Raw genomic sequence first — 25,663 nt, 5'->3', positions numbered from 1 at the left:
TGGATGGATGGATGGATGGATGGATGGATGGATGGATGGATGGATGGATGGATGGATGGATGGATGGATGGATGGATGGATGGATGGAAATGTCTTCCAGTTCCAGTGTTAAATCTTCATTAGAATTTAAAGTTTATTGATCTTTGAGAATGTGTTCCTGAATTATTGTGCCATAGGCATTATATTACTTAAATGGTCTCAAAACAGCAATATTGTCATTTGTCGCAATAGCTTCTGGGACAACGTAGCAAAATTTGATATTGTGACAGGCCTACTGACTAATCGATTAATTAAGATGTGAGAAAATGTGGACAACATGTGAATACTTTTGCACAACCCTGCAGGGGGAATCTCACACCATTTTCTTGAAGCGCCTCAGAACCATGATCCAGATAGAAATGACGAAATCAGAATCAGCGTTTGTTTTCTGTCCACAGGTCCACCTGCAGCGAATACGACAGGCGGAGTCCCTGGATCGGATCAAAGTAATCCTGAATGACACCAACCTGACCGACATCAACCAGCTTCCAGAGACATGATGGCCTCAGACTGGAGGCTGGTTTCAGTTTGGTTTCCCTCTCCGCCCGCTAACGTTATTGTCGACCCATAACCAAGAATTGGGAAGTACGGGAAATCAATAAATCAATCAGTCAATTCACTCGATTTAACAAAATTCATCATTAAGTTATAAGCACATTCCCTGACAACACATACTCTGCACAAGTGTAAAGGCAGCAGGGAGAAGAAAAATCTAACAGAAACCTTCCTCAATAGTTACAAAGTGCATGGCCGCATAAATAAAATTATAACAATATGAGTTGCAAGCAATATATTATTCTCATTTTTAACTCAAAAGTGTATAAAACCTTTTTTTATTATAAAGTGTTTTGAATTAATTTAAAATAAAGCATTTTTCAACTCCTTATCCAAACTATTTCAGAATTTTACTCCATTCACCGAAATGCACATTTGCTTTCAAGTACTACACACAGTTTTACTTTTGACATCATTCTTCCTTCTGTCATTCCTGTCACCTGAGTTTAAGACGAAAAACTTTTGTAAATTAATTGGCAATAATCTATTTTTAGCTTTAAACATAATTAATACAATTTTTTCATTGAATAAACAATTTATTAGGATGTTTTCTAAAGCATGAGCAACTAAGCAGTTGTTTAGGGTCCCAGGCCCACTAGGGGGCCCCCTAAGTGGAGCTGATTTTTTTTCTTTTCTTTTCTTTTTGTGATGATTTCTTTGTTGTTAAAGAAAACAATTTCCAGATAAAGTTGTTAATTTGTTATACAACAATATAAATTTGATCATGTAGAAATATTTTTTTTATGGGCAAAAAGAAAAAATAAATTATCTTGGGTACCCCCTTGTGGCGGCGATTGGTCATGCTTCATCGGCAATGTGCGCTGCGGTGCATCAAAATAAGCAAAACAATGTTTCAAAAATGTTGCAGTGACAGAGAAAAGCAAGAGGAAGAATAGAAAAAGGACAAGATAAAGGTTTGTTTTCATGTGTCTTGGTAATACAATGTTTATCAAAAAGATCAGTGGAGCTGCTAAAAGAAAATTAGCTTGATAGGAATCTTGAACGCTTCAGTTTGAAAGTCAAACATTTAAGTTACCGTCTTTTTTATTTACGTGAAACTTTGTTTTAACTTTAAATGAGTTGATTCTCGTGGTTGGCCCTTTATATTTCGGAGGGTATTTTTTTCTTCAAAGCGACATGTTTGATAACAGTAATTCAAATTTCACAGTGTTTGACATTGGTATTACATGTTCGAAATGTTGCTAACAAGTATCTTGAAACATGAAGAACAAAATAAATTTAACTGAAAAAAAGTTGTATTTCAACTTAGCGATACCCATAGACATACCTCTTGTTTTAAACTTTACTTTACTTATTTTAGACGCACGTGTTACATGTGTATCTTGTGAAATAAACATGTTTCCACCAGAGTTTACTACTGCCCTGCCAGCATACCCAGGTGGGCCCCATATGGGGAAAAGGAGGGCAGACCAGATGGGACCCATATGTCTGCCCTCCTTTCCCCCATATGGTGCCCACCTGGGCATGCTGGCAGGGTGTTAACGAGCCGCCATATTGAAATGCAAAGTCGGCTTTCGTTGGAGTTAAACCACTTTCCTTGTGGAAAATCTAACTTCGGAAGGCGTTCCAGTTGATTTTTCTGAATAGGGTTAGGGTTAGGGATTTCCCAGTCACGACTACAACTGAAACGCAAGATTAATAATGTTAAAGTTATTGTCGTTTCATTTATTTACTTTGAATTGGTAGGTTGTTTTGTCGTGGATTTAGTGTAATAGAATAGAAATGTGCGTTACTGTCTCTCAGTGGGAAAATTAAGGTGCACAAGCAGCGAGGCATTCACCTTTACGTTTAATATTTAGGTAAAAATATTAAAAACAAAACGTAACACATAAGACTGTACAGTTAGGCAAAAACTACCCCGCCTCTCGCCCGGAACGTTAGCTGGAGAGGCACCAGCACCTCCCGACCCCACTAAGGGATGAGGGTGTACAGAAAATGGATGGATAGTTTATAATTCTTTTATTTTGAAGAGCCCAGTGTCATTTATTGTCTCGTAAAGATTCCTATTCTCACTTTTTCTTGTCTGATTCAGCAGTGTGAACATAGATGCATCTTTCTGGGGAAACCTGCAAGGGGCGACAAACAGTCAGAAGGATAAATCTACTCTACGAAGAAGGTGGGGGAACAAAAAAAGGGATGAACATGACTGTGAAGTTGGCCTCTGGATTTATTGTTGAGGAAAGATATTGCAAAATTGTTTTGTCGTCTAGCTCAATGGAATCTGTGGTGCACAGATCCACCTTAAATATGTAATTTAAAGGTCAAGTTGACCCCGTATGTTAGAAGAAGGGTGTTCAAAGTGGGACCTTGTGTGTCTAATTACACACTACACATTTTAACTTAAAATATACTCAGAAAAATGTTAGATGCAACACAAAGGGATCTTCTTTTCCCAGGTTTGTGGTTTCCTTCTATTTTCATGGTAAATAGAACAATATCTTTTGACTTGTAAATAAAAGTACTTGTCGGTGCAGCAAAATTTGCGTTTAATTGCTGCATTAAAACTTTGATAAACACATCAAGTGTTTTAAAGTGAAGACTTAACACAGATTCTGTTTTATTGATGAGAACAAACATAATATATTTTTCAGTTTTCTCAAATGGAGCCCATAATAATAAGCAAACTATTCTACTTGTTTCCTAGCTTTAGTAAATACTATGGTAGCCCAAAGGTTCCCAAAATACATTTTATTTTTAGCAGATAGTGAGTGTAAAGGTTGAACAAGCTGTGTCTAAAATGATCTGCACTTTTACAATAACCAAACATTTGTCATTTTGGACTGAAGGTGATTAAAGGCAGTTGTTCTTATAGCTGGTTTCACATAGTCTGTGCTTCTGCAGTAAGGGCTTAGTAAGATTTAAACTAAAACAGGAATTTAAAATAAATAGCTGACCAATATATTGACCCGGTAAAAATGCCTGTAGACTCAGCCAAGATATGACGTTAAAAGTCTCTTTAATTTTTATTTTGTGGTTCAGATGGTAAAAAGAAAAAGGAAAACCTTTAACCTAAGCGTTGCTTTGAAAGTGTTGAACTATCCCTTTAACAAACTGCCTGCTCGGAAGCTAGCAGCCGGAAGCTAACTTCATCGTCGTGGCCGAGGAGCTACTCCTATTTACAACAACATAATGGAGCCCAGATGGTTGAAGAACGTTTGCATGGGCGTTTTATGGTCTGGGTGTTTGCTATGCGTTATATTTGGTGAGTGTTAAACCTTAAAATGGATTTAAAATCTCGTTCCGTGACGCCTGATTCAGCGTTAACTGTTTTTTTTTCTATTATAAATCACGCTCGCTAGCCCTGCGATGTTATCATCGTTGCTCCCCCAGCCCCAGTCCTTCGCATTAAAACGACTTTGTTTAGTCTTACTGTAACAGCCGATGATAATTAAACACCCCGGAGCTGGATTTGTTGCCTATTTATCCATATTTAACTGTCACATGCTGGTCGCCTTGACGTTATAGATGACAAACTTTAAATTGACTGAAATTTGAATAGAGTTCGGTGGCAGACGATGGCTGCCGCCCTGTTCGCGGCTTCCTCTGAAACGATAAAGAACGATTCAGGTCGGATACAATCACTGACTGGTTCGGTAGTTTACATGTTTTCGAATCTCTTCTAACTAATAAAATACCTGTTAATATAAGCTATTTTATAATTAAACAGGGACTTTATGTTAGCCGTGTTTACCTACGTGTCACCCAGTGGGGGGAAAAAGCCTTTAATGTTAATTTCAGCGAGGTTTACAGTTTACAGATTTACAGTGTTTTAAATAAACTATTTTGTTATGCTTCATTCACAGAAGCTGCGGGTTGTTTTTACTGCAGCACCACATCAGCCGTGTTGGTGCAAATCCACAAGATAAAATAAAATTTTGTCATTTCCTTTCACTGAGGCTCACACATGTTGAGGTGTTATAATGTCGTCATTATCAACACATCTGAAGCTCAGGAGCATAATCGGTAGAAATATTGTTGTACAGTAATTGCAAATTTATACAAATTTATACAATTTTATAAAAGTATTTGTTTGCAAATCGGAAAACAGATGTAGTTAGATTAAGCGTAATGTTTGCACTACTTATTCAGTTAATATCACACAACATTCCATCTCAAGACACTTTACAAAAAATAGTGAATTTAATTTAATCTTACAGTTATTCCACTTCATCCTAGTAATCAAACTAGCTTCAATGAAGAGTGAAAAACTGAGAAAGTTAAAAGTTGAAATACCAGCACTTGATGTAAATTAGAGAGTTTTAATGAAGATTAATTTAGAAAATAATTATTTCATTGCTGTTTTCCCCCCCCTGATGATTAATAAATTAATTAGATAATGAATGCTTGATCATTTGTAGCAGCTAAAACATACTTCCAACAACAACCTGTGAAAAGCTCAGCTCTCACTGTTAGACTTAACATGAAAAAAAAATTGATTATCTACACTCATCTGTTGATTATTTTTGAGATTAACATATTTTTTTAACAGAATTTAATCTGCGTATTTAGATAAAAAAAATTTTTTTATCTTAAATGCAAAATACATGGATATTTTGTTCTGCTCTGGATGTGTTGTTCTTTAAGTAAATAGCCTTTTTTAGTCTATTCTCCAGTTAGGGATTAATCAATTACCTGACTAATTCATGATTATTTCAATAATCAATTAATCCTATTAGTCATTAGCAGGTCCTAATTTCATTTAACTCAACATGCTGCTATGACGCCAAAACTCTGTGAAAAACTAAGTACCTCCCACGATTTAACTTGTAAACCCGTCTTTAGCAGTAACATCTGATGTGGAGTGAGTGTAGGTCGCTCTTCCTTCAGTTCATTGAAGATTTTTCTGCATTTCAATCAAGTGGTGGCCTGGACTTTTTTTTTTTTTTTTTTAATCAATTTTTGCCTCCACTCCAGATAAATAAAATTTGTTTATACCCAATAATGTTACATGATGTATTGAAAAAATACAACTTTTTTGATTGAATTCTAGTACAGAAAATGTGTTGGCATTCTTAAAAAAACTATTTAGTTCACATTCTTGGGTTTTAAAATAAAGAAAAACATAAAATCTTTGCAGAAAAAAGGATATATAGATTTTGTTCAATGGGATGTTATGGACATCTTCAGGTAAAATTATTTCAAAAGCACAGTTAGGATTTTCAGCAAGATATGGGACAGCATTTTAGGGTGTTTTTCCAACCTGATGGTCCAATAGACTGTGTTTGATTGGAGTCCAAAGTTGCAACATTTTTTACATTTTCAGCTGTTGCGGTTCGTTTTCCTTTGAAAAACTAGTTTCCCTGCTGGTCTGTGGTGGTGTCACACCAAGAACCACTGAAGGAAATAACACAGAAACCTCTGAAGAAGACACTGAGCGCAACTTCCTTCTTCACAAAATGTAAACAAAAATGGAGAGGTGTCAGATATTAGCTGTTGTAGAATTTCTCTTTTATCTTTCCCAAAAGACCAGGAGCCATTAGTGCTAAGCTAGCATGTTTGTTTTGGTTGTACCCAGAATGCCATGTTCTATAGTCCACTTCCTGCTTTTGGAGCGGTCGCCGATCTGCTTGGTATTCACATGTCATGATGCGTAACCTTGGCAACTAGATATTGTTTTTACTTCTGGGAACAGCTGATTAGCATCTGAAAGCTAAAATAACACCCGAACTCCTCCATCGATTAATAATTTATTGTTTCCCCTACTCAAGCGTCTCTCTGCCCGACTTTCTAACAATGATTTAAAGAGGAGTGTCAAAAGCAAAGGATGTGAATTAGCAGTGCTTGCCAACAACTAATGGTCTCAGAGGCGTCTTGAGATTTGTTACAAAACTGACTGCTACTGGTTATCCTTCCTGCCCACAGCATCACCATCCACAACAACTCTTTGAAGACACTGGCGTGATTAAAAGTTCTAATAACATTCAACTTCCCTTTGGGATAAATAAAGTAGTTTTGAGTTGACACAAATTGCAAAGAGCAACTCCACATATTCACAAGTATAAAAGTGCATAAGATCAAATGAAATTGAGCATCAAAGCCACAATAAGGAGCTTTAAAAATATCTGCTCACATGTAAACACAAAACTGCTGCCTGCATGTTTGTCAAATCCAAAACAGCCTGAAAACCTTTCTTACTAGAAGCTTTAATCGTAACGAGACGTTCAGTCTTTTTTTCAGAAAATGGAACATCAGCGCCTTGCGTTTTCCTCTTGAGTCATTTGGGAATATTTTATGCAGCAGATCCACACATATTTAGCAGTTTGAAAATGGATCTTTAATCCCCAGGCAGCAGCTTAACAAACTGAAACTTGCAGTCTTTTTTCTTTTTATTTACAAACTCTTTCTTATCTTCAGAACACTACCATGCAATAAAAAGCGGTTTGCTCTCAATCTTACTCCGATATCAGCTGACAGGGAGGAAATGGATGACGAACACTTCCTTCTGTTTTTTTTTTTGGTGAAATCGTCTCCAACTGAAGCTTTAATGATGTTAGTGTTGTTTGTCTTTCTGATGCTTTGGATTCCCTGCAGCCTCAATTATTGACCTTTTTAGATCCTTTGCTTGCAGCCAAAGCTGTGAAAGTCACATGTTTGAAAATGTCAGGTGATTTGTTTTTATCCATTGTTATTTTAGAAATATTGAACCTTACTTAAGGCAAGTTGTTTATTATTATGCGATTTCTAATAAGTTAATTAAAAAATAATCAACAAACCAGCTCTACGCTGTATTAAGTCGAGCAGAAATTGCTAATATGTTGTTAGCAGTATGTTTTTAGCTGCAGATGCATCCATTGCTACAAACTTTAATCTCACAATTCAAACTTTAATTTCAGAATTCTGACTTTACTTTTCTGAGTTTATAAGTCATAATTCTGGGGTTGAAGTCATAATTCTGAGAATACTGTCTTCAGTCCATTGTGTAATAAAAAATAAGGAATTCTTTTCTTAAAACAGTCTCCCATATCTTGCTGAGAAGTTACTTTAAGTGAGTTTTGTCTTATTTCTAGTGAACTAAGATACCTGTACTAAAAGCTAGACTAAAAACATCTGATAAGATATTTTGTTTTTGCAGTACAGCTACTTGTTGATAAATGTTTCTTGGAACCAGATAAGCTCCTGGAAGCTGTGATTAGATGATAAGAAAATAAACCTTCGGTTATCAAAGTGGGTGTAAACATGGCCGATACGTTTCCACACACCGACCAGATAAAAACTTTTTTTCTCTTCTGTTATAAATTCAACCTAATCTCCCTGCAGCTCATTGTCTCCCTTAGTGACCACCTGCTGAGCTCTGTGCTGTTGTTGTTTCAGCTCTGCAACCCACCCGCCGCTGACATCCTGTTGCTAACGCATTCCCTGACACCATTCTTTCTTTCTTTTTTTTTCTCCCATCAAACAGTCACAGGACCTGCATGTGCAATCACCATATACGCTGACTCTGAAGTGATCGTGCAGAACGGCACAACGGCGGTCCTGCGATGCACCTTTGACTCCAGTGAAGTGGTGACCAAAACCACCAGTGTGAGCTGGTCCTTCCAGTCCAATCAGCCCGACAGTCAGTACTTCTCAGCTCCATACGTGGTGAGTCCCAGCTGCTGCTGCTGCTCATGTCCTTTCTGGAACATTTCCCACAATCCCAAGATGCTTTCCTGCCACTTCGATCTGTCCTACACGTTAATAAAGGCTTCAACTGTTCCTCAGGGATGAATGTGATGATTTGGTGTCAGGCTTTGGTTTTGCATGCTTTTTTCAGATTTTTTGTAGCTTGTTTACGTCATAAAGCTGCATGTAAGCTTGTGGTGTTTATATTTGATTCACAGCAAGCAAGTTAAATTGCTTTATGACACTGATTTTAAAAAAAAAACATTTTCAGACAATTTATTGTCAGAAGGGACAGTAAAATATGTCTAATTAGACTCAGACTTAGTTTATTGTCATTACATAAAGACACAACAGTGAATTTGGCAAGAAAAGATCTAAAACGTGTGATTATGCATATACATACAGACATATATACAGATACATACATTCATACAAGTGTTTCTGGTGAAGCTAAAAAATAGAAAACATACAAATAGCAGCATATTGCTAAATATGAGTTGTAAAAATGAGTGGAAAGTAATTCATGGCCTGGTTTTAAAAAGGTCTACACCTTTTATAAAATGTATATTATTATGATTAATCATTTAATCAGATAAAAACGTGGTATTTTTCATTTAAGCAGTTAAGCTTTTTTGTACAACATTAGAAAAACACTAAGAAAATGCAAATAAATTGATTTATTTTTTACATTACATTGCTTGAAATGTAAAAACAGCACTCCTTTAGTGTACGTTTGATCATTTTTAGCAAGAACATATTTACAAAGTGGTTTTATTTGTCTTAAATTCAATGTTCATATTTTTATACAGATTTGTTTTAATTGCTGCTCTGAGTGTGTTATGCTTTCGGCAAATGGGCTTTTTTAGAGTCTGTACATTCCAGTTAATGATTAATCATTTACTAAATTGGTTGACAATCATTTCAATGATCACAATTAGTGCGATTAATCGTTTCAGCCCTAATGCTAGACTCATTATTTAAAAATATTAAAGCACCTGGAGCAATACTAATATCCTTCAGGAATCTGTTGTCTGAAGGGAAAGCAAACCTAAAAGTGTCTAGTTAGTGGAAAACCTGACTCTCAACCTGTTTTTTTTTTTTTTACAGCACGTTTTTGTTTACAAACAAGTCTGGTCAGGAGCCTCCCTTTCTGCTCTGATCTCCTGTAAAATGTAATGACACAGCCTGGGGGTCTTTAATTTGCAGGGCAGTCTTGCCTGAACAGATGTATGCCGTCAGCATCTGGAGAATGTGTGTTGCACAATGAGCTGAGCTAAAAGCATCTTTTTTTTTCCCCCCCTGAAGTTTCAACACTTTCCTGTTTAACAAAATCCTCTAAACTAAGAACTCCATGAATCGGTTTGAGTCACTGATTGTTTTGAACATCTCTAAGGAAACATTTATCTTTTTCTTTTGACTTTTTGAATCATTTTCTGTCCCAGACAAATCCTGCATAATGTGCGGTTTGTGTGAGACGAATTAGGAACTTGAACAAGTAGAGAATAAGTAGAAGAGTGACAGGTTTAAAAAGCATTTTGGAAATGTTTTAGCTGCTTTGCACTTGTCTTTGTCAGATATGAAAAGTAGCTGTCACTCGGGACAATTCGTTCTGACTGTGTCATTTCAGGTCCTGCTTCGGTAAAGAAGACGATTAGAGCCACTGAAAAAACTACAACAAAAAAAATAATTCTGACTTTAACCTAAGATTTCTGACATTTGATTTCAGAAGATTAAAGTCCGAATTATTTAGTTGTTTTTTTAGTGGCTCTACTCCTCTTTTGGTATTTCTGCATCTGACGTTTTCCGTTTTCTGTTTTTAGTCTCAGATTTAATATTCTTTCCTTTTTTCTAGATTTTCTACTTTTCTGATGGAAAAGCATATCCAGGACAAGAAGAATTCAAACACAGGGTTCAGTTTGTCGGAGACATCAACAAGAAGGACGCCTCGATACAGCTGAGTCCGGCTCAGTTCAGCGACAACGGGACCTTCTTCTGCGACGTGAAGAACCCRCCCGACGTGTCGGGAACTCAGGGCCGAACGGAGCTCAGGGTCGTTCAGAAAGGTAAATTTAAACATGTATTCGTCTATTTAGATGCTCTTAAGGTGACAGTACTATTTTCAACTAATATAACAGTGGCATAATGTGAGAATATCCACTCAAATATTAATAACTTTAATTTTTAAACAACATTTAACACTGAAACCAGAAAACATTTTAAACTTCTAAAATAAAACAAAGAAAATGAAACAATAATAATTCAGGGTTTCCCCCAAAACAACTTGCTAAGCTCTGTGGTTGGGGCGCTAGAGCAGTCATTCATTCTGCAGCCCGTCGTGTTTTTGAGTTAAAAAATGTTTAGAGTTGACAGGAAATTTGAAAATATCACCTGATAATTATGTGTTATTAGAAGCTTGAATTCTGACTATAAAGTCTTAAAAATTTGACAACATAAAAAAAACCAAAAATAAATAAGCTATGCTTAGCGTGTTGGGGACCCAAGTAAAGCATGGTGGCCCGCCAGACTTATGATACACAGGGGGGAAACCCTGTAATTAAAATGGATTATGAAGTCTCTGTAACCAAAAATGTATTTAAAAAAATAATTATTATTCAGCTTAGACGGGGAAAACAGGCAAAAGTGGCAAGTAGTGCAGACTGACAATTTTATTCTGGCTGACAAATGCTTACAGCGTTTCTCAAAATAGCGGCTTTTCAGCATCTTTTTGATGATTGTCGTCCAATGAAATTTATTGCGTTCATTTCAATTTATCATTATTGATTTATTGCAAATAACTACATACTATAAATGTGAAGATGAAAGAAAATGAAGCCAAAAAGCGTTCAGTAAAATGAATGGCGGTCCTTTATCGGCTGCTTTGCAAACACCACCCAATAGTGTGTGAAGAAGCGTTGCGTATAAGTATTCCTGCTACCCAAAATGCATTTTCTTTAGAATATTTTAGATATTTTCTCCAAAAAATTATGCAAAATGGCCAATCTTTGACAAATAATTTGTAGTATCTTCACACTGTGATGTACTTAAAGTTTTATCATGATATTTGTGGTACTATTGTTATAATAAAAGTGACAATCAGAACTATTTATTACATCTTTTTTAAGTAAATGTGTGGCAGCGACCAGCAATTATAGCTGCATAAGCACAAATACTGCTCTTGAAATTCATTCCCATTTGTAATTTGTTTAGGACGCCAGAAAGACGAAGTGTGATTTATATAATAAAACTACGAATTGTAACTGCATTTAATAATATATTAAAATTTACTGATATTTATTGATGGTTTCATTAAATATATAAAACTAACAATATGGGCAGTTTTCGGGGTTTTAAACATTAACTGGAATTTGTTATAAGTGGTAAATAAAAATATAATAAGAAATTTATTGCGTCAAATGATAATATGATAAATATGCATATATATGTACTTATGTATGTATATGTGTGTTTCTTTTTTCAATTTTTTCCTGAATTAATTGCATTGAATTTCAACAATAGAATGACAAAAAAGTACAAACTATTTTATATTTATGTAAACGGAGAATAAATTGTATCCATCCTCTTTTTTTCCCAAAAGTTTGTTTTTCTTTATCTTAAAATGTAAAAAAAATAACTTTATTTACAAAAACACATCTTATTATTTTGTAGATATTTATAAAAACAATTAGTTTTACGGCTCTAAATCATAAAACCATAATGTGAGTGAATTAACTGCAAGAATAGCTCTTTAGAATGGACAGGGACAGTAACAGAGAATTAAAACTTTTAGTTTAGTTGTATTGTTTCGGTATTGGAGAATTGACTTTAAAAATTCTTGAAAAGTGCTTGAATTTTAGTGTGGGAAAAGTGGTATTCGAGATATTGCAGATTAAAGTTTTTTTAGGTCTTGCTTAATTGTATTCATGTCTATCAGCTAGCTTCTCTGTATTTGCAGGCTAAACAGATTTAGGCTACGTTCACACTGCAGCCTGAAGTGACCCAATTCCAATTTTTTTGTCAACTGATTTTTTTGCCCAACAACGTCACACATAGAGAACGTGCATAGTGTTTTGCCAACCACCACATAAAAGAAATAGTGCTCAGTGTTTGCGGAAGTAAACATGGATGGTAACGGTGGAGCATAGCTTATGATTTTAAAGTTGTCCGAGCGGAGCAGCATATTAACCACGTCATCCTTATAATGACCCAGAACCGGACAACTTATGGGTCTTTCTGACACCCTTTTGTAACGGCCAGACTTGCAGAATTCTTGCAGTTGTGACTTGCTCTGCATTTTTACAGATGTTTTTAGGGTTGTCAGAGTAAAAAAGTTTGAAGAAAAATTAATCAGCTTACACGTCTGTTTAGATCAAAATTTGCTCCAATTGATTGCACTTAGACCTTCTTCCTACTTTTACAAGACCTTTAGTGTTGTAGTTTGGCCTCCATCAAGCAGAGGGCGCTGCTGGTTAACTGCAGTCTGTGGTACAGAAACAAAGATGGCGGCAGGGCCAATATCAGAACTGCAAATTCGAACGGTATAGAATCTGGTGTGGGAAACAAAATACACTTTATACGACTCTGTTTTGAAATATAAGCACTCAAAAAGCTCCTTAATTTATCACCTTAATAGTGCTCATTCAACTGAACTGCATGACGGAGCATCAACTTTTTGTTCAATTATGCTCTTCTTTGTGTTTGAACACTTAACGTGTTGTTTCAGGGGGAATACAGTAGAAAGGAACAAGCAGGCCCAGATATGTCTGCTTGTTGTTTGTATCCAGCTACATGAAGCGAACAAGTGCATGTGATGACTTGTCATCTTTTTAGCTCAGCGGCGTTTCAAATTCGCTCTGGTGTGAGTTAGTTTAGCATGCTAAAATAGAACTTTAGCTGGAGGCAAACACGCCTCTTTTCTCTTTGGAGTCACAGCGTCTGCTTTGTCTCACCTTTCCAATACTGATGATTAAAGTTAACTTTTTGATTACTGTACCATAATTATGTCTGAATAGCCTATAGAAATTAAATTGATTAGGCTTTTTTCTACATAAAATAATCTTGTGAACTGGACTTTCTGTGCACTAATCAGAAATAGGTGGGAGGTGGAAAACTGCAATTCTACCACTAGGGGAAGAAAGTTAGGACAATTCCAAGGGCCCCTGACTGACAGGGATCCCCCACAAAATATGTTTTAGTTTGTTTTCGTGTTTGTTTTTTAAGAAATAGAAACAAATTTGGGGCCCTGTCAAGAGCTAAATTAATCATATTGTGTTTGTTTACAGTTGTTTTTACCAGTAAAAGGTCCCTACCGGACCAAAAAGCACACGTACACATTTGCACTGAACACCCTCCTGGATCTGCTTGAAATGGTTTGTTCCTGCTGGTGACGGTGTTTAGCAGCAGTTAGTAGAGGACAAGAAGACTATGGCAGCTACTACGCTGCCAAGAAAAATAATAGTCAGGTTTCAAAGAGAGAGAGAGGAAAAATAAACAAGTGTCAATTTGTAACCCAGTTTGTCTCCAAGAGAGGTGGGTAGACTGTGAGATTATCAACCATTAAGCATAGTTAGTAAATTTTTTGTCATGGTGCTCAAGATTCCTGGCATTCTTATAATATTCTTATAATATGTTAACCTCTGCATTTTGTTATCATTCTCACATCAGTTCAACCCTCGGGGGTCACCATTTTATGCCATTATTAACTTCAGTGCTCTACAAGCATAGCAGAAATGTTTTTATCTTTGACTTTTTACCAACCAGCTTTAGCAACAGTTTTTAAATTTTTGTTAAAGAAAAATAAATAAATGAAATTATTTATTTTTTTCATATCCCTTATACTCAAATTTAAATATTTACATTGTGATTTATCCAAGCCTGGGCTTTTAAAAAAGTGACAATATCCTGATGTGGATTTTGTTTTTAAATAAATTGTTCAACCTTTCTGCATATAACATAGAATAATTAATAATAAATAGTTCAAGTTTACTTTTATGAATGCTGTTATTAACTCCAGCCACCAAAAACATAATCGATATGTATGAATTTTCAGTTATTTTAATCCTGTATATTGCATCTGTAGTGATTTAAATCTGTCTTTGATGGCTTTTTATGCTAGGGGATAGATATTATTAGATGTTTTGTTTTTTATCCCAAAAGTCTTTCTCCATTTTTTAATGCATAATAAAGACTTTGGAAACATGATGGAAAAACACAATATGGCAAAACCTTTCACAATTTGCAGCCGAGTTAATGCACAATTACAGTTCAGTCAAAACAAAACACCATCTGGAGGGTTGAAATTTCTTCTGTTTTGTGTTGTTTGGTGTTGGGTATGTTGCTTTGAAATGATCAAACTGTTACATTTAGAAATGTCTACTTAATAACAGAAGCGTGAATATAGTGATTGCTTTGTCTACGATATTGTACGATTTCTGAACCTGCTTCATTTGAAAACGGCACAAATAATTTTCAAATCAACAAATAAGCTCCAGAAAAAAAGTTTTCCAGAGAAAGAGGGGGCGAGATCAAAATATTCATATTTTCTTTTTTTTTTTTACATAGGGATTTTTTGTTTACTTTAGCTTCTTTCAAAAGTAAGACCTTTATTTATAAAACTCATTTGTTCAACTCTAGGCAACTGTTTTGCAGGAACCGGCGGCAAAAGTAGCTCTTTGAATTGAAAAGTTTGCTGACCATCAGGCTTGTCACAGCACAGACCACTCAAGTTGAGAATATCTGATAAAACCTTAAAGCAGATTTTTATTGAATAATTCTGTAAACTTATGATATTTTTTCCTTTCCCCTTCACTATAATGAACTGCTGTGTGTGTTTCATGTGCAACACATTAAATCACAAAAAATACAAAAAAAGTTAAGGTTGGAACATGAGGAAAATATGAAAAAGGGTACGAATATTTTTATAAGTCGCTGTTAAAGACAAAACAAATTTCTTGAGATTTATATGAAATTTTGCTTTGCTGTGTTTGCTGTTCCAGCAGAGTCTCTCCCTCAGACCAACACTAAGATTGTAATCTTAGCAGTGTGTGGTGCTTTAATTCTGCTCATCGCCGTCGCTATAGCTGCCTGCTTCGCCGTACGGGTGATTCAAAACCGGCACGATTACGAAGGGTGAGTAACGCTGCTCTGCTTGATCCCAACACAACTTGATGCTCTATTTTATGCAAACAGTTTGTAAAGGTGCAGAAAAGAAACGTTTCTTTTTCAGCCATGTTCATCAAATTGTTTGGAAAAAGTAGGAATATTTAATATTTTACTCTTCATCTAGTATTTAAGTTCCAGTTATTGTCACTGTTGTTGATTCTAATTGTAAATCCAGATATTTATTGGCCTTTAATCGCCTGGTTGATTATATTGGCTGCATGGTTTGGGTACTTTTGTGAGCTTTTCCAAAGACACTTGTCTTCTTCTTGATTTTAACTCCTTCTGCATGGGAGCTGCATCTTCTCTCCACTTGCTAGGGAAGAATAATGAACAAAACTTTGGATGCTTTAACTTGATTGTTAAATATTAAACTACACTTTGTACTATCTGCGGTAGCTTGATCATGTCTTGCATGTCAACACTGAATGTAGATTTTAACCTCACACTTGATAGATGGTGTTAAACTTGTGCAGAGAGGGGAAGGTCTCTTGTTTGAAGCCGTGGCTGCTTTGATTGGCGATCTTTGGGGTTGCTGTTTGCTCTGGTGTCAGTCATTGTTCTCCATCTCTGTGTCCTAACAACTAACGCCATTCTAACATTTTCATTTAACATCACTAGCAAACCTGCTGTGAGCAAAGCTGCACATTGTCTCGTCATTCATTCGCTTGCATGCGGTCATGTAATCTGATGTAACCTGTCAGCTATTCTCCTTAAGGAACAATYCCCCCCCCCCCCCACTGTTGGCTCAATAAAAGTGTCAATAAATATAAATAAATTTGAAAATAAAGTTATTGTGAGCAGTTCAATGATACAAATCACACTTCTTTACGTTAATGATGTCCTAAAGAAGTGCATTACAAATGGGAATGTTTTTCAAGAGCAGTATTTGTGTTTGTGGGGCTATAAGTGCTGTGACACACAGTCACTGCCATATAGATACCTAAAAATGATGTCATAACTAGTCCTTATCATCACTTTTATCGTTATCACAATAGTACCACAAAATATTGACTTAAAGTGATAAATAAGTCCATATTGCTCGCCACTAATATCTTGCATGCTTCCATATTTAGTCTTCATTCATTCAAGGTTTGTGTTGTCTTGAGCCAAGGAGCATTTACAAAATAACAGAAATCAAAGGCTAAGACTGGATCAGAACCAAATTTGATGGAGTCAGAGTATAAATGTTTATTCATCTTTCATTCACAGAAACATGCTAAATCACTGCCAGTGTGGATTATGTGACTATTACATCTCTATCTACTCATGTTTACTTAGAACATGTTAGCAGAAGGTCCTGCCCTGATGGAGATACCTTAGCAACCTATCTTTTGTCATATAAACTATCTATTGTATTCACAAAATTTAAGCTCAAGAAATTTGTTCTCATGATTTAAAAAAAGTGAAGAAAGTGTCTCAGACTTGAGACATTTCGCTGCATCCTCAGGTTTTGAGCCTCGTTTTCATTATAACATTTTAGAAATGATACATAGAAAGTTCATTTTCTTTCAATCAAAGAAGTCACTTTTAGATTGAGGACTAACATAAAATTTTGGTAACATGAAAAAAAAACATACTTTCTAGAACACTTATGTTTCTGTAATAAACATGCACGTTACTTTCTAGATCTTGGTAGTTATTTTCTTAAACCCATAGTTTACTCTTAAAACTTGGGTTACTTTATAGAACTTCTTGGTTGCCTTCTAGAACTTTGGCATTACTTTATATAACTTACTGGTTACTTTATAGAACTTTTAAATTATTTTCTAGAATTACAGGTTATCATGTAGAACTTTCACATTATTTTGTAGAACCTAAAGGTTAGGTTCTAGATCTTACAGGTTACTCTTAGAACTTTTACTTTCCAGAACTATTAAATTTTCAGAATTTTGGTTTCCCAGAATTTAAACATTACTTTCTGTAACTTCTATCAAATGTAATGTTTACTTTGACATAACTTATTTTTTCAGAACATGCATAACATCTGCCATAAATTTGCCTAGAACTAACAAGGAATAAATTAAATTTTAAGTTGCAGCAAGTCACATAATATAGTGCAGCGTGGCCCCCTAAAGTAACTTGGGGGGCCATAATACCATCCAAATCCCGTTAGTTCAGCTCTGACCTTCTCGCAGCTGCTTTGTTTCATGTGCCCATCACTCATTGCTTTTATTTTTGTCTTGTGTCCCGTCATGTGTGTTTATGTTACTATGACTGTGCACTGCTGGTTGCTCGACACCACTGCAAATCGTAACCCTAAACTAGATGTACGTCCCTGGAAGGCGCGAGCTCTGAAGCTCCGCGGCCGCTAAAGAAGGCGGAGTCCAGCAGGGAGGGCACCAGGTCAACCAGCCCCTCGGGTCCGCTGCAGGTAGGAGCTCCAGGACGAAGAAATCCACCGGGTGCCACTCTTTCAAAGGTTCTAGTCCATTTTAATGATGTTTCTGTAAATTCAGGCATGTTGTCAGGTCTGTCAGAAGTGAAGACCCAGATTTACGATTGGTTCTGGTGTGCCGCTTCGTCAGGTTGGTTCTTGAAATGACCGATTTAGGTTGATACAATAGCAGGTCTTTAAGTTATTTTGGTACTGAGCCGTTCAGTGATTCATAAACTAACAGATTTATTTTAAAGTCTATTGTCTGAGCTACTGGGAGCCAGTGTTAGGACTTTAGAACTGGGATGAAGTGCCCCATCTTCTTGGTTTTAGTGAGAACATGAGCGGCAGCGTTCCAGTTCAACTGCAGCTGCAGGGTTGATTTATTTTTTTTTTAGGTAGACTTTGAATGCACTGTTGCAGTAATCAATGAAATATAAATTTTTAAATGTATATTTTTAAACATATTTTCAAACTGGGAAAAAAAGGTTAGGAAAAAAATCAAATGTTCCTGTTTTCAAGACATTTTTAGTTTCACATCTTTTTTTAGGTTACTTTTTTTTTTTTTGTTTCAAACTTTTCTTTTGTTTCGGTTAAAATAATTTTTTAGCTAAAGTTTTTTTTTTTTTTTTGTATGACAAACTTTCTGGTCCCAATTTAGCCCCATACCTGTTTGTTAATTTGCTTCTGATTATCTGAATGTTTTGAATTCTACTCACCGGTTTTCCTCTGTTGTGTGCATTTTGTCTTGTTTTGTGCTTCAGGGCCCGGTGATATACGTCCAGTTGGATCACTCAGGCAGTAAAAACTCGTTCCATAAGATGGAGCCCGTGGTCTATGCTGACATCCGTAAAAACTAAAGATGGGGACCAAAACAAAAAAAAAAAACTAAAAGAAAAGAACAAAACAAAAGAAAACATAGTAAAGTATGAGACCTCTCATTTAGCTGCTCTTGGGAAGGGTGGGAAAGGTTTTAACAGGGACAGAACTGGTGCAGTTTCTCTCTCTACTCTCTTTTTTCTCCATATTTTGTCCTATGAAAGCATGTTATATGATAAACTAATGTATTAGTTGTTGACTTAAAGAAAAAAAAAGCTACGAAAACACTCCAGTTGATACTACATCATATCAGCCTTTAAAAAGTTCTTCAACACAGGGATCAAAGTAAAAATAATGCCTTCATTGACATCATTCCAAGTGTAAATTATTTTATTTTAACTCTTGAATTGTTGTGCCCCCCTTAACCACCTAGTCGCCTCAGACACACCCAGCATATTACAGATCTGCAGGCTGTTGCACCAAGTCAGCTAACACTTACTGACTTCCATGTCTTAACAAGTGAAGGCTAAAGTCATGCAGAGATTTCTGTTTCATCAAATGAATAATCAGTTTCAGTGAAAGAAAACGGCATTGCTTGCTACACAATGAAAACTCCTGAGCATGCTGTATGGAAATCAGTTTGACTCTTATTTATCTCAATTTGATGGAGGACAATATTTTTGTTTCATACAAAGTTATATGCATTTTTTTTAAATTAAAGAGTTGTACGTCGGCTGACATCAGAGTAGGGCTGAATCCCATTAAGTTTAACACTCAACCTCCAATGATGCATAAAATACACCCTAAGGAAACAGGAAACTCCTTGTGATTTATTACAATTAAATAAAATATGTTTTTACCTGATTTCAGACACATGAAATCATATTTAGCTGCTTTTTGATTTGTCTTTTTGAACATGTCCTACCCGATGTTTGGCATTTAAGATGTTCCATACCAGCCAGATGTCAACTTGCTTCCCTTTTAGACGTTTCATACGCACTTCAACTACAAATTAAGAGTATTTTATACTGATAATTTAGTGTAAGAACATGTTTACCAATAAATCCAAGGTCACTCAGTCTCACCCAAAATAGATGAAAATCTTCCACAAAAAACATATGGATTGAATTCATTAAAATCTTTGTGCCGTATTAACCCCTTAAAAGAGTGCCCCAGTTATGTTTTATGTACTGTTTGAATTACATGCTGGGACATCAGGGAAGTGAGGATGATGGGATTCAGCCAAACGAGCTCAGATTGTTTCCTAAAAGTCAGGTTCTGCTCCTCATTTAAGATCCTGACATCATGGTGCTTTGAGTCGACAATGTTTACCCTGATGAAATGCAGGCAATGTCAAACTTAAAAAAAAAAAAAAAAAAAAGCAAAGGTACATAAGTTAAAGGTGCGCTGTAAATACACAACACCATCTGTGCTTTCTCTGGTGATGAAATGTGAGAGGAGTCTAAACATACAGAGAAAAAATGTAGACTTTAGAAAGATGAGATGGTAAAAATGAATCTACTTTTCAATTATTTTATGTCAGTTTTTTTTATCTGACTGTGGCTTAGCTTTTTTTTCATACCTGATAGTCCGGTAGACTCAATTCAGTTAGGAACCAAAATTGCAGCATTTGCTAAATTTTCAGCTGCTGTAGTTCTCTTTAACAACAATGCACTGTCTCAAATAATACTTTGAACCAGTCTTTCTCTCCTCGCCTGTGGTGGCGCTGCACCAAGAACCACTGAAGGAAATGTCACAAAAACCTCTGAAGAAGACACTAAGAACAACTTCCTTCTTAACAAAATGTAAACAAAAATGTAGACGCATTAGATTTTAGCGGTTGTAAGATTTCTCTTATGGCTTTGCCTGCTACCGTTAGACTTGTGCGATTTAATTTGGTTTTATTTACCCAGAATGCCCTGTGCTGTAGTCCGCTTCCTGCTTCTGGAGTGGTCTTCGGTCCAGTTGGCATTCACATAAGCATCCAGACCGCTTCAGAGGTCGATTAACTCCTCCCAAAACAAATCAGACTTTCTAGGCGAACCAACTGCAGTTTTGTTAAAGCAGACTAAACAGGGCTGAAGTGAATGCAACCATTGGGTAGAGCATTTCCATCTGTGCACCTTACAAACAGAACCAAACGCTGCAAGAAAAAGATCCGTCCAAACATATGGCCACTTGCACTAAATGAAGTTTTTATGTTTTTATCCAAAAGGTTAACGCATCTGCAAAATGTTTTTATTCTGGTTTGCAGCACAGTTTCAGGAATTTAAACACTATGAATACTAATACTAAACTATGAATACTAATACTAAACACTTAGCAACAGTTCATAAGATGTGATAGCTAAAAACAAAAACATATTCTTAAGCATTTGGCTGCAAAGGATAATTTTGAGCTTCAATAGGGACTCAAAATTTAGTCAAGCTTGAAGCAAAATAACTGTTTGTAGTTGCTATTTTGCTCTCATTGACATTTGGACGACAATTTTAATTCAGTCTAGTGAAAGTACAGCTTGGTAAAATAAATCTAAAGTAGCCTTTCGGGTGCAACAGTCTGCAGAAGCCACAGTTGATCTCCATCATGGGCATCTCCATCGTGATCTTGTGTTGTAGAGGTGTATAGTAATGTAAAGTTAGATATTGGCCCACAGGAACATTGCATGCAGTTCCAGTAACATCTACGAAGTGAAGTGAAGTTGGTACTGCTCACCCAGCTAGTTTTTTGCGCAGAAGAAGCCGCCTGACGTCGTGTTACTGTGAATGCTTCAGCTTTCTGTGAAGTTCTGGCATGTTGTCGTGGTACCCGTTAAAAAAAAAAAAATTAAAATAATACGTAAACTCCCCTTTTGGATTTTCATCTCAGCAGCTTAAAGAAAATCAAGAATTTTGGGTTTAATTTCATTTGAATTGTTGGGGGAGTTTTGGTTATTCAGCGTCATGTTAAATTATTTGCTTTTTAAATAATCTAGGCATGTTAATAAATGTTGCGCTGAGGTGACTTTTTCTCTTTTTATAAAAACAGGGAGATGTCATTTTGCATAACAAAACAACTTCTAAATACACGGTTTGCATGCAATTTACTAACAACAAGCATTCTTTTTTCCCAAATGTCTTATTTTTTTCTGTCTGTATCATGTTTTTCCTCAATAACTGGCCAAATATGAACGGTTTTATTTTACAGATAGTGTTGAGCTTTAAATGCATTCCAAATTATTTTTATTTCCTGTTGTCTTAAAGCATTTTAAAGCCAAATTTGCTTTTAACTATGTTGACTTTTTGTTGTGCAACCAGTCTGAAAGCCATCAGCTCATGATCTCGAATGCAGTAAGTTCCCATAAGTGTGTTTGTTTTCTTAACAAAATGTTGTGCCGTTTACTGTAAGTCATTCCAGTGTGGTGTGCCTGTGGGTGTCTTTCCAGAGGAAGGACGGTAGTTTGCTGAAGAGGTCCAGAAAGATGCTGATTTGTTTGTTGTTTTCGCTTAAAGTCTTAATACTTTGTAACCGGACACTAAAACGTACACAGTGCCTGCATTGGTATTGGTGTGAATGCTTCACAATGGTCAAAATTAAAGATTTCTTCTTGTAGTAAACATTTTAGTCCTCTAACCAGAATAGCATATCAGCAGCATTAATAAGATCGGTCCAACTACGTGCTGTATATTAACCAATAAAGGCCCATCTAAATGATGGAAACAACATTTTCTACCTCAACAAAAAGCAGTCAAATGGAAAAGAAAACTTTAAAAACTCCTAGCAAAAACAGTCCTGCCCACACAAGCAGACTTTAAAATTAAACCTCAAACTTTCCTCTGTCCAACAGCATTAATACTCACTGAACCACGAGCTGAAGAAAAGGAAAATAATGCTTATTTCACAAAGCCAAAAACATAAATGGCGTCTTACCTTTGCTGTTTTATGGTAATAATTCATGGTGGAGTAAATATTTCCACTCGGCTCCTGTAATTTTTTATTTCTGTGTAATTTCTGACTGGTTTCACCTTTTTTAGTGGCAGATGCACCTCTTTCGCTTTGACTGGTGAATGACGTTGTCGATAATTGACCGTTCAATGGACGTGTCAATCATCCAAATCACCCAGTGTACTCCAGACATTTTCCTCCATAGTTTAAATTGTCTGATCGGAGTACTGAATGCTTTGACCCGCTGAGCTCAGAATACTTGTATCCTTTTAATATTGGTTTCATTGCAGTTATTAGAATGACGAACCATGGATGATATACAAGTGGTATGGAATAACCTGAGAGATTTCAAATGGCACAGACTGTGCCAAATTGTTCCAAAATTGCTTATTTGGAAAGTTCACCTAGAGTTTTATCAACTAATACGTCCCCAAAATTTCTATTTACTGGAGTTTGGTACATTAAGTGGTCAGGTTATATACCGTGGTTTTCTAAATGTTTTGAATTGCGACTGCATACTTTGAGCAGGATATTGGCATCACAAAATACTTTTTTTGTGGTAAAATTACTGCTGTGTGCCATACTCATTTACTTTTATTCAGTAATATGAGTGTAGATTTTTAGACCCCTTAAGTTTTCCCTGGAGTCTTACTATTGATACCAAAACAATTCAAATTAACTTTACGTGCCAGAGATATAATACAATTTATTTTGGGCCATGCACTGCAGGGAAATTTAACAAAAATAGATCAGACCTTTAGCAGTGAAAGATGCATTAGGTGAGAACGGAGAAAAAAACGTTAATTGTTTACATAAAAAAAAACAACAGAATTTTTCTCAGGGTTGAAACTAAGCTGAACATTCCGTCCTAAAATCTTAAAAAATAAAACCCCAAAACAGAAACTGTGGCTTTATAAAAGCCATAAAAAAGGTATCAACATGCAAATTGAGTGACTCAAAGTCCAACTTTCCTAGATATATTTGAACTTTAGTTGCTGTTTCTTCTGTAATATAGTGGAGATTCAAAAAAAGGGCTGGGTAATTTCTTTCTTTTATTTTACTTTATTTTCTCATCTTTGTCATTTTACTACCCTTTACAACTAAATTACAAAAGAAATCCTTATTTTGTCCATTTTAACTCCAAACGATGCAGGCACTGTGTTGTCTTCCACTTAACCCGTCTTGTTCGTCCTGAACCCAACATGAAGTGTTCGGTTCTTGTTTTGTTTTCTGTTGCCACTCGGCACCATGCATGTCACCGACTAACCCGACAGGAAAAGGAACAAACATGTAAAAAAATACTGACAGAACCCTTTACTGCAGGTCACTTGGCTTCTAATCGTGACTTGTCGCAGTGTTTAGTGATGTTGTAAAAATTGTGATGTAAACTATAAATTATGAAAGACTCCCGATCCGGCTGAGCTTGTGGACGGCCGGCAGGGTTTCGGGTTTTACGCAGGGCTGAATGGTTCAGTCACGTCGAGTCTTACAGAGCGTGCTCAGTGTTTTTCGATGGTTAGATAGTTGTGTGTTATTTACGAATTGTTTGGTATGTTGTGTGAAATCTGCACTATGTCTTGCATAACAAAGACAACGAATGCCCTGTGATTGTTTTGTTTTGTTTTTTTTTCCTCGAAATAACCATGGCCTCTGTTTAATGTCTTTAAAACTGGAATGTTGTACATTTAGTGCCTTTTACATTTCATCAGCTAACTTGAACATCTGCTCAAAAATAGAAAATAAGATTCATTTATTTTCCTTTTATTGTATGTATTTTTTTATACACATAATATCGCCTCTGTATCCACTGTTCAAATTTTATATAAAACCTACTCCCGGTCAATAAAACAAAGTTTCTGCTCGTTATTTTTGCTGTCTCATCCTTGGCCTTGGTTCTTGTTAAACCCTGAGCACTAGATGTTTCCATTTCAAATGTGCGCAAAACTTTATCAATATTCTGCTAATGTCCAAAATGACTTCATCCCAATGGCTGCGTTTCCATTAAATAAACAATAAAAATCACACGTGAATACGTTTGTTCACTTGATAAGACATGTCTCCATAATCCTGTAACCGTGTCGACTATCCCTGTAACTACTTCCTGTTGTCTTCTCAGTGTTTGCACCTGTGGCAAAATCCGGTTGTTGATCATGTGACTCGTGTGATGCGGGAAAAAAAAGTGTTTCCATTGCACCTTTGTGAAATAAACTAATTTTGATGAGGCCAAGAAAAACCACCTCGTTCTATCTCCAAAACTTTTTAATAGAGTGTTTTGTTTAAGAAAATCGGCATGTTTCTCATTAAGCAAATTTATTTTCTAAATGTCAAGTTGCGCAGTGTTAATAGAAATGCAGCTAGTGTTGAGTGTTTTCAATGCTTCACATTCTAAGCTGAATTACTAAAGATCATTTTGAGTTAAAATATAAATCATTTTTATCCATTAATGGTTTTTGAAGGTTTAATTTTTGAAACCTAGAGGGGTTTTTTTCCCTACCAATGCACTCCTTGGGTTTCCATAGTTTAGAGAGATGTCGCCCAGGGCGGCCATCTTGTTTGACAAACTTTTTTTTTTTTGACAGCTTGTCATTTGGCATTGGCAAACAGGTCTATTCCAAACCTGTGTATTTTGAAGGAAGAACTACATGGACTGAGCTAGTCATATTAGATTATAACTCTATCAAAATTGTTTTCTCATGAAGATAACTTTATTTCTGTTAACTTTAAACCATATTTGTTGGCCCTAACATCCAATCAGATGCAGTAACAAGTTTTTTACTAATCAGTTAAAGATAGAAAAGTTGAATCTGTCTTTATTTGGCACATTTTCCCACAATGATTAAAGAAATAAATGGTTTTACAAGCAGGTTCTCCATCAGGGGGCGCCAGAAACAGTGAATGATGGAGTAAAGGAGCGCCAAAGTCACTTTCAGTTTTGGTCAAATCAAGATCATGAATGTACCCAGAGGGTTAGTAGTGGCAGGAATTATTCAGAAAACTACTCCTTAACAAACTGTTGAAATGTTAATAAATTGCTGAATCTACAAATGAAATAATAAACATGTTTTCACGTTTATGTAATTTGGCAGTGTACAAAAATTAGCTTCAATGTCGGATCAAATAAAATATAAGCACACATCTCGAGGGTTTGATTTCTGTGGGCTTTTAGAGTCCAGA

The 25,663-nt window shown here is 35.8% G+C and overlaps 2 protein-coding genes across 6 annotated transcripts in view; both read left to right on the top strand.

Moving 5' to 3' along the window:
* rabep1 (rabaptin, RAB GTPase binding effector protein 1) overlaps positions 1 to 817 on the top strand; it is a 30,110-nt gene extending 29,293 nt beyond the window's left edge. Inside the window, exon 20 of the mRNA XM_008428529.2 lies at positions 560 to 817. The gene's annotated coding sequence lies outside the window, so the exon portion shown is untranslated. The remainder of the gene's footprint in view (positions 1 to 559) is intronic.
* The window catches only part of mpzl1l (myelin protein zero-like 1 like), a 29,512-nt gene extending 5,157 nt beyond the window's left edge, over positions 1 to 24,355 (top strand). The window contains exons 1-6 of one of the 5 annotated variants that reach the window (XM_008428535.2): positions 3,681 to 3,817; positions 8,015 to 8,196; positions 10,070 to 10,280; positions 15,213 to 15,342; positions 17,641 to 17,746; positions 18,514 to 24,355. In XM_008428535.2, the coding sequence (XP_008426757.1) occupies positions 3,745 to 3,817; positions 8,015 to 8,196; positions 10,070 to 10,280; positions 15,213 to 15,342; positions 17,641 to 17,746; positions 18,514 to 18,609 (798 nt within the window). In that variant the 5' untranslated portion in view covers positions 3,681 to 3,744 and the 3' untranslated portion in view covers positions 18,610 to 24,355. Of the gene's footprint in view, positions 1 to 3,680; positions 3,818 to 8,014; positions 8,197 to 10,069; positions 10,281 to 15,209; positions 15,343 to 17,640; positions 17,795 to 18,513 lie in introns of those variants that run through there. The other 4 variants (XM_008428532.2, XM_017308576.1, XM_008428533.2 and 1 more) reach the window with 4 other exon arrangements.
* Positions 24,356 to 25,663: the final 1,308 nt, after the last annotated feature.

Source organism: Poecilia reticulata, linkage group LG14 (genome assembly GCF_000633615.1).
Source record: "Poecilia reticulata strain Guanapo linkage group LG14, Guppy_female_1.0+MT, whole genome shotgun sequence".
Lineage (NCBI taxonomy): Eukaryota > Metazoa > Chordata > Actinopteri > Cyprinodontiformes > Poeciliidae > Poecilia > Poecilia reticulata.
This window is presented reverse-complemented; position numbering and strand designations above follow the sequence as displayed.